The sequence below is a fragment of the Motacilla alba genome, chromosome 6, assembly GCF_015832195.1.
Source record: "Motacilla alba alba isolate MOTALB_02 chromosome 6, Motacilla_alba_V1.0_pri, whole genome shotgun sequence".
NCBI classification, from domain to species: domain Eukaryota; kingdom Metazoa; phylum Chordata; class Aves; order Passeriformes; family Motacillidae; genus Motacilla; species Motacilla alba.
Window position 1 is genome coordinate 21,294,409 of NC_052021.1, and position 9,459 is coordinate 21,303,867.

Sequence of the window (9,459 nt, forward strand, 5' to 3'; positions counted from 1 at the left end):
AGAGGCACAGCATAATCATCATAATTTTAGCTTTAATTCTAAATCATCATAACTTTAGCTTTTGTGCCTGTACTTTAGAAGTGAAATGCAAAGTTTTTATTAAACCCAGTTATATAGCACAGACTACTAGAGAGGACTTCAACATATTCATATATTGTAGCTAGGTGGCATGGCTGACTAGAAACAGTAACTGATTTACAGCTCCTTAGAACATTCCCAAATGTACTTTTCTACTGAAAAAGAGGGTTATGCAACCCCAATTTTGCATTTCTTACCAACCACCACATTTTCTCCTGATTTGGGGATGAGCAGAGGAGGCAGAAGGGGAAGGAAACCAACAGACAGATGCTTTGTTCTCCCCTCTCCCCTACCTGCAGACTACTTCCCCTTTTTATCTCCCCACTACCTTTTCCCTTTTTTTCCATAGAACATTTTAAAGACTGCACAAGTATTTAACTTATCACTGGTACAGCTCACTATATTCTTTTAATATAATGTTTACAATGGGAATGTGTGTGATCTGAAGAGACAAGAAGGTATCAGAGCCCTTGGCAGAACATCCTATTGAATGGTTGTCACTTTAGCAGTGCAGAACTTGCAGGAAGCAGAACTTGCTGCTAAAGCAGAGATGACAGCCTGCTCATTTTCTCTCACTGGAAAGCAAATCTAGAGGTTATCATTTTCTTCTGGAAGAATAAATCCATAGACAACAACTGCAGGGAAGCAAAAAGGAGAACCTCCTCAAGTGCCTACAACAAACTATCTTTTAACCAAACAGTAACAGAATCTGAGAGAAAGAGCCAAAGACACAGCGAAGCGTGAGAGAAATACAACGCAGGTCTCACTTATTTGCATTCCTGTGGAAAACATACCTTTCTTTAAAGAGAACTAATGAAAAGTCTTTTCCTTCGAGACTAACATGACTTCAGGGAACTAAATCTTTGTACATTTGCTTTGCACAGGAATTTGTTATCCCACATTTTAAGTACGTGAATTCAGCATTCCTGGATCAATTGCTTGCCAGCTATTCAATTAGACTAGAACATTTAAGAAGAAATTGATTTTTCTCTTCCCCAGCTACAAGCAAAGATCTTAGTTGAGGGGCATTTTTTATCCACTAGATTTATGCTCTTCAACAAGTCTTTCACACACCCTTGGCTTATACAAAGCCAGCTTCTTTTTCTTTTTTAATTTCTAGGTATGACAAGCTCCTTAAAATAAATGAAATTGATTCCACATTACCCTATTAATATGGAACTAAAATTTGTCTCATGTCTATTAAAATTTTAATTAAAAATATCACAACAATTATGAAGGTATATTTTCATATTTATTAATGATACTTTATGATGTTCCATTTATATGAAAGACTATCTTTAAATCTAAAGAGGCAAAAAAATCTTCATTTGTAGCAATGTTACCTTATCTCATTTTCATTCTGGTATTTTTTCTAAATACTGTGATCTAGATTTTGCATGAAAGCATTAACACTTATCCTGACAGAAATTTAAAAATAAATTGGGCTAAAGAAATCACAAAAAAACCTTGACTGGTGTGTATCTGGACTAATATGGTCCTCCTAGTTATGAGCCAACATAATTTTAAAAGTACCAGAGTAAGAGCTGTTTGTTTTTCTTAACTCTTCTTCTGTAAAATCATTAAGAGACTGAAGACCTATAATCTTGAGATGCATCACACGAGAAAGGAACAGCAACCATAACATGCTTTTTTGTCTAAGCTAAAACAAGAAGTTTTTTAAAGTCGGGCATCTCCCTGTTCATCTGCGATGATACCTGAACATCTTCCATGCTACTACATACTGGTTTTTAACATATTAAAATTCATTTCTTAATCAGTCCCAATACTTGGCAAGTCTGAAAATCATTACTTAAAAAGTAATAATTTTTTTATTCAAGAGAGAACTTTAAAAAAAACAAGGCCTTTATTTGAGAGAACTTTCCTTCTATTTTTATGGCCACAATCACCAAGATACTGACTATCAGACTTCTCTAGAAACAGAACATATCCACGAAATCAGAAGATCTGTAAGAGGTGAAGGACATGCCTTACAAAGGCACACACAGGTACACAATCCGTGGGTTTAAAATGGAAATAAAGAAGACTTAATCACCTGGATAAGGCTTAAAATAAATTTTAAAAGCAATTTTTAAGCAATTTAAGCAAAAAAAATATTTTCTAAGCGACTTCACAACAGCCTTTGTTCATCAAGTACAAAACTGAACACATAGTTTCACATGAAAATATACACACCCGTTCCCAAATAAGTTTTATTTTATCTTTATTTTGATTGTAAGTCTTAAAAATAGAATGTAATGTTTTACTGCAGTTTCTTGCCATGAGTTTCCACAGTTCTAAAACAAACGGCCTGGAAACATAAATACTCACCACTGAGCTGTTCCATGAAGCATACATTGCCATTGGTGTTAAAAGCCAAAGTGTCAGGAGTGATGCAGAGTGTCTGGAAGATTGCAGAATGGGCAATGCTCTTCAAAGAATGGCAACACTCCAGGCAAATTGCCCAAATATCTTGCTCGGTAAGACAGCTATCCCGCAGTGACAAAATATCAGCAAGGGACACATTCTCCTGCCAAGATATGAATTAATAAATTACCCTGGATTTCATGACACTACTTTCTGTATCATAGATTACATTTGACACAATTGGCTACAAGTAATGTTTCCAGCAAGTTCTCAGACTTTCTAGGACACTGATTAACATCCCAAGAAACACCAAGCGCATGACTTTGCTTTTAGCACAGAGATGTTTTAAGAAGCACAGTTAACCTGAACAAAGATATCACAGTATGCCAACATAAAAAAAAATACTATGGGAGATATGTAAGTTACACAAACACTACATCAAAGGAAACAGACCACTTGGAGGTAAAAGCAGAGAGACTAAATGAAAACATTTTGTTTCATCCGTGCCTTTCAAGCTTTCCCAGGTGTCTTTATATAAACTACTTAAAAATTCTCTTCATAGCACTTCTCCCTACCATTTGTGATCTGGGAAAAAGTACCTTTTAGATTAGCCCGTCTTAAAAATGATGCTGTTGTGAAGTTTAGTGGTGCAGACCATTTAATAAACTTTGAAAAGCCAAACATGTCATTGGAGAAGTTGTTATATTTGGACTTAAAATCAAACACTTTGGTTGTCCAAGGCCTCCCCATTACATCCAGAGCTTTTAGTGATCAAAACAGCTCATGGACTTGAGTTTCTAAGTTGCTGTCCTAAACTGTAGTCAACTCGTATTCACCCTATTATCACAGTAAGTCTATGAGTACATTCCCTAACAAATGTGTTTCTAATGTGGCTTTTCTGGTCAAGATGCTCAGAAACACTGCTTGGCTCAAAGCAAACAGCCTCTCTAAAGATATTTTTGGAAAACAAACCCAATACATTACCCACAGCTACAGAAGTAAAGTCTTCATGAACTTAAAGGAATGAGGAGAAAAAAAACCCAAACAAACGAAACATCAATTCAATCTATAAGGAAAAGTAAGGTAACAAAAATGAAAGGTAATCTACTGAAGTTACTTTGTATCAAAGCTATAACTACTATTAATTACACAGTGATATTAAATATAGCCTGAATGGAAGATGCAGATACACATTGCTCAGCATAGAGAAAAAATAAATTATGTCACAATCAGCAAAAGAGGATGTGAAGTATCTTACGGCTCAGAAAACTGCTATGGTTTGAACTGTTAATACCTTGGAGAACAGTTATCAATTTCTTTACCTACTCCAGCACTGGATAACATCAATGATACCTGGATTACCATATACAGAAGGGGTTAACAGTTTATTAACTTATCTTTCAGAGAATTAAGCATTGCTTTTATAATATCCTTCAAATAAGAACGAAACCTCAGTCGAAAAGTGTATTGTGCTTTTTAGTCCAAAGTATAATGATTAATAAATAAATATGAGGTAAGAAATAAAGCATACTCACTGCTATTTGGCAAACTTAACTTCTCTTCTCAATGGTCTTATTTTTCATAGGCATGGCCTAGACATGGATTGATTTACTAATGGCAGCATTATTACAGTGCCTTCTTGCACTAATCATGGATCCTGGTCTCATCAAATTCATTCCTACATAATAATGAACAGCAAAAGATCTCAGCACAAAATCTTATTTTCTCTGTGCTATGCTCAGTACAATTGTGTAATGCTACCATCAGAGTGTGAGGGTGGATAAGGAAGCTTTGCAAATTTCCATAGGGAAGTTGTTCCAAGCATGAAGAGCAGCACAGAGGTTCATCTATCTGCAAAAACACATGGCAAGAAGCTCTCCTACAAACATTAGGCTTTGAAACTGACCAAACTGAGTGGTGGGATAAGGATAGGCTTGGAAAGAGGAGATCCACTTCTTAGTCTATGGCCAGCAAAAAAGAGTTAAAAAAATAGAAACTCTATGATCAAAACAATGAATGAGCAATTACTTTTAGCTCTCCTAGAATCCTCCAGCTAGGTGACATGATGGCATTTGCCACAAGAGAGAAATAAAAGAAGATTCACTAATCAAGATGCAAAACTATGAGTTTCATCAGTGCATATGGACGTAAGAGGCTCAATTTAGAGTGTACATGAAAAAAATAAAACCTGCAATCTTTAAGACAGCCTCAGCATCACATTCCAGTCACAATAAAAACTTGAGGGAATTTTTAAGTTAAGCTTTGAGGCTGAACTCCACTGCAGATAACAATTATCAGCAATGATATCTACAGCACAAACCTAAAAAACACCTTTGTCTTGTGGTTATTTAGGAAGTAAACAAGAGGTAATGATCAAATGTCACATAAGCTGTTTATCTTACTTCCCAGGGATGAGAAAGTTATGTCATACAGAAAAAGAAAAAAAAAGGAAAAAGGAAAAAAGTCCTATGAATGTTCCATGGCTTCCATCAGCAGTGGTTGGCTGGATGAAGATAAAACTAACATAAAAAAAGATAAAGCTAAATACCACCACCACCATATTGCAGGCCTTTCTATTTCCAGCGCTCTAGGGCAGCAAGTTACTTACTTCACAGAAACCATGTATTTCCCAAATGAACTCTTCTTTGACCTTAATTATTAAAACTGCTGTTGCAGCTAAGCAAGGCCTTTGTAGAGAATGAAGCATTGAAAACACTGAGACTTGCATTTGACTAGCTTGTATCCCCAAAGCAACACAGACCAAAAGTTACCACTGTGGAAAAAACCATCCTTTTAACACTCTAACACAGGAGGTTCTGGCAAGCTGAAACTTCTGGTGAGCAACTGCTTCAGTACTTTGGACCACTGGAAGCTGCTTCATTCAATTGTGGTAAATATCAGAGATGCTGATGCCTCCTTTTCGTCTCTTTTAGCAAAAGACACTTGGGTCTGGTTTTAATATGAAAGTGTCTGGTTTTAACTAAGAACTACAAAAAGTAAACCTGTCAGGCAACCATGCTTAACTGCTCACTTTAGGGTTCAGCTTTTCCCTCAAATTTTGCTGAAGAGCAAGTACAAAACTGTTCAGTAGCATATAATTAAGCAGAGATAATTAAGAGAGAGTAGGAATAAAAAAATTAACTGGCCACAGGCAAGTTCTTAAAAATTTTGAAATCAAATATTAAGCAGTATGAAATGAATCAAGTTGTAGTAAAGAGAGGAAATTGAACCACATCCTCATACTTAGCATTTTCTACTCTTCAGGTCAGGCAGATTCCTGCTTCACATATTGGCAAAAAACCCACATGCAACAGACACCAACATCATTCTTAATACTTGGTACAATGACGAGAAGAGCAGACTCCACTAAATGACTAAGCAGCTCAGAGTTCAGTACAACAGCACTCACAGCCTTCTAACACCTTTCTGCCACAATAATTCACACAAACTTCAAAACAATCTATTCCAGAATCACAGAAAACGTGGCAAATGCCATCCATTAACTTCACCACATCTGAAGAAAAACACTGGATTACCTTAGTAAACTCTGAGTACTCTTCAAAGCAGCTCTTTTTTATTAACTTATCTAATCACCAGGTGATAAGTCATGCTCATTTTCCCAAGAAAAATACTGAAACTCTTTATGTTTCTGTAATAACTAAATAGATGGGACTCGTGGGAACCCACAATCAAAGTATACACTGAGCAGGTATGAAAAATGGGCCTCGTTCTTTCTTGTACAGAAGAGTTGACCCTTAGCCTTCTCCATTCCGAGAAAATACTCTAAGTATTTAAGCCAATGTGTAAAATAGAAGGCCATTACCACCTTCCTCCAAGATTTTGCATGGACCAGTCTGAGAGGGCCTACAGCACTGAACACTACAGACAGTGGAAAAGCCAAACTGCCAAGCCAAAGGGTGACTTAGGAAAACTGAAAGGGGCTTTGTGTTCTCATTTAACTCCTGATTCAGCATGGATTCTTGACACGGCAAGTTAGAAAGTTTGCAAGATTTGGTTTGGGGAATGGGCAGCTCACATAGAGTTCATCAAGCCTTTACTTATTCAAGGAAAGTATCTCCAAACATTTTGCCCCAACATTCACAAGGGGGTAAGAAACACACTTCATATGAAAAGATATAAAGATGAGCAAGAGCAACAAAAAGCAAGGGCAAAACCAATAATAGAGCCAGACAAATGCACTGACAAGAACTGGTTTAGCTACAGGTTTTTGGCATAACAACTGAAGAAATAGATTTAACAGTTTGGTATTTTTGGTTTTTATTTCCCAGTGTCAAAGGCCTTTTAGCACAGGGCAGCAATATACGGCTGTACAAAAAAAGTGGTTGACAGCTTCGGGAAATTACTCTGCCCATGTAAATTTCCCTTGATCGGGTGCGACAAGGACACGTACTTGCCGACTGCAGCATTAACCCACGGCTACGACAGCAGTGACGAGACACCCCGCACTCAAGGACCATGACTTTGCTGTTGTGTGGAGAAGGTGCACGGGAACGGGCTAAGCCCAGCTGGTGGCTGCGAGGCGCCGGCGGAGCACACGCGGAGAGCGAGCGGTGCCGTGGCCGCGGCCTGGCCGCTCCCGGGGGCCGGGCGCGCCCCCGGCCCGGCCGCCTCCCGCGGGCGGCCGCTGAGGCCGCTACACTACAGGTGAGCGCAAGGGCGGCGGCTCCATCCCGCACCTGCCTCACTCACCTCATCCTCCAGCAGCGTCGGCAGAGGCTCAAAGTCGTAGCAGTTCACTTCCTCCTCCTCCTCCTCATAAAACACGTCCTCTGCAGCGCCAAGAGTCTCCATCCCGCCCGGCGAGGGAGCAGAGGCTTCACCTCCGCAGCCTCCCTGTGCGCTCGGAGCACGGCCCTCGGCCCCCGCCGCGGCTCATCCTCACACCCGCCTGCGGGCTGCCCCCGGCAGCGACCCCCGCGGCGCCGCCCGCCCGCTTTAACCCCCTCCCCTCCCCTGCCGGGCCCGGCCCGGGGCGCCCCCGCCCTCCGCTCAGGCCCCGGCCCGGGGCAGCGCTGCCATGGCAACGGCCGCCGCCGCCTCGCCCGCGCGGCCTCACTGCGGCGGCTCCCGCCCTCCTGCGGCGCCGCCCGCCCCCGCCGCGCCCCGGGCGGCCCGGGAGTCGCCGGGGGACGGCCGCGCCCCGCGCTGTGTGCCCCGCGGACCCCGCCCCCGCTCGCCTCCGTGGGGTGGCGGTGCCGTGGCCCTGCGCCGCGAGGAGCGCGCCCGCCGCAGTGCGAGCTGCAGCCGCCGGGGCCCCGCGGGAGCAAGGGGCCGGTCCCTCTCGGCTGCGCTCTGAGGGCGAACGGCAGCGGCGGGGAGGGAGGGCTGGTGTCGGGCGAGAGGGTGCCTTGGGCCCGCGGTGGGATCGGCGCTGTGCCGGGGCGCTGCTGCCGCCGCCGATGATCCCCGCTCTGCCTGCCCGAGCCTCGGGCTCGCGTTGCCGCCACACCGGCTCTCCAAACCGCTGGGTTTGCTGCGTTAACCAGTGTTTCGAATTAAGACCGGTGGTCAAGTATTTGCACGCTCATGGCATAGCTCTTGACGCACTTCGAGCTGTAACAACCACAAACAAAACCAAGGCGCTGTCACCAGCTTGACGTTCATTAGCCCCTGCCAGTTTTTGCTATCCACGGGGCTTAGAGTGCCTCAAGGAAGTTAATTAAGGCTCCCCTTTGAAATCGACGGTTTACAATCAAGGATTCCTTCAAAACCACCACCTGCATAAGCCAGTTTTTAATTCAAGTAAACCCCATTGGAAAGTTCAAGTAGTTTTGAGTAAACAGGCTGTAGCCTGGGAATGGGAATCGACATTTGGTAATGGGCAAGTAACCCCTGACCAGGCGTCTCCTGATATAACTTTAAGCCACAACACAATCTTTTATCTTTCTTATAAAAACATGGTGGATGGAGAGAATACACTCTTTTCTCCTGTAATTAAATTTTAGAGCTACTGGAAAATAATGGTGCCAATTTCATTATTCTGTTTTCCTGTATATCTATAATTCTTTGTCAAAATGAAGTATGTTAATTAATTAATCTGCACAAAGTACAATCAAGCAAAGCAAGAGGTGGTTTTTTTTAATGTAGCGTTCTGTGGAAAAGATTAATACTCTATTAAAATATACGTTAACAAACACTGTGAAGCAAACAAAGGAATGTTGATTAACTGCCCTATAAAAGTCATCCTGCAGTTGTAAGATTTCTCCCAATTTAATGTTATTTGGATACATTCCACAGTCATGGCATGCTACTGAGAAAAAAGCCAAACTCAGACAGATTGCAGTCTTTCATATATGCTGTCTTCTTACTAACATTTTTGAGTTAAATTGATATGAACAATATATATACTTACAATCTGGTAACTCAGGCTTTTGTGAACAAGTGTTGAAGCATGGAAAACAGTGCCTGATATTTCTGAAAAAAAATGCCAACATGACAGCAACAGTAATTATAAAATATAAAAGTTTCCTTAACTGTATTTTACCAGCATTTTTGGCAAAATATTTTCCTCAGGCAGAACAATCTACCCAAGAAGAACCCAAGAATTCTGGACTTTTATGGGCATTATTAAAAAGAAAAAAATTAAAAAAGAGAGAGAGAAAACAGGAAAAGTTTCTCTGGTGCCTAAATCAGGCCTAAAATCTACACTCACCCATCATTATATCTTAGATGGCACTCCATTGCAATCACTGCTTGAGCATTCAAAAATATTTCTGAAAAAATATTTTTTAAGGTAAACCTGTGGTAGCTGTACAGAAATTCACATGCTACTTTTGAAAGCATCAATGTTTTTTGTTGACTAAGGAATTCCCTTTCTAGTAATTGAGTGATAGGGCATTTCCCTGTGAGGTTAGCAGGCTCAGGTTCAACACCAACCCTGCATGATTTGGACTTGCATTTTTTATTTATTGAATCTAGGCTTAGGTAAATTTGGTCAAAGTGCCTGACTGACTGTCTCCAAGTGATCCAGGATGCTTCAGACCTATCTCATGGTTC

The 9,459-nt window shown here is 41.2% G+C and overlaps 1 protein-coding gene across 6 annotated transcripts in view; it reads right to left on the bottom strand.

Annotated features, from left to right (window-relative positions):
* The window catches only part of KNDC1 (kinase non-catalytic C-lobe domain containing 1), a 57,730-nt gene extending 50,304 nt beyond the window's left edge, over positions 1–7,426 (bottom strand). For 5 of the 6 annotated variants that reach the window (XR_005257391.1, XR_005257392.1, XR_005257393.1 and 2 more), the window contains exons 1-2: positions 7,153–7,426; positions 2,407–2,605 (exon numbers count right to left, since the gene is read on the bottom strand). Coding sequence is in view for 3 of the 6 variants with exons in the window: in XM_038140902.1 (XP_037996830.1) it covers positions 2,407–2,605; positions 7,153–7,254 (301 nt within the window). In the remaining 3 variants the exon portion in view is untranslated. Of the gene's footprint in view, positions 1–2,406; positions 2,606–7,152 lie in introns of those variants that run through there. The other variant, XM_038140903.1, reaches the window with a different exon arrangement.
* Positions 7,427–9,459: the final 2,033 nt, after the last annotated feature.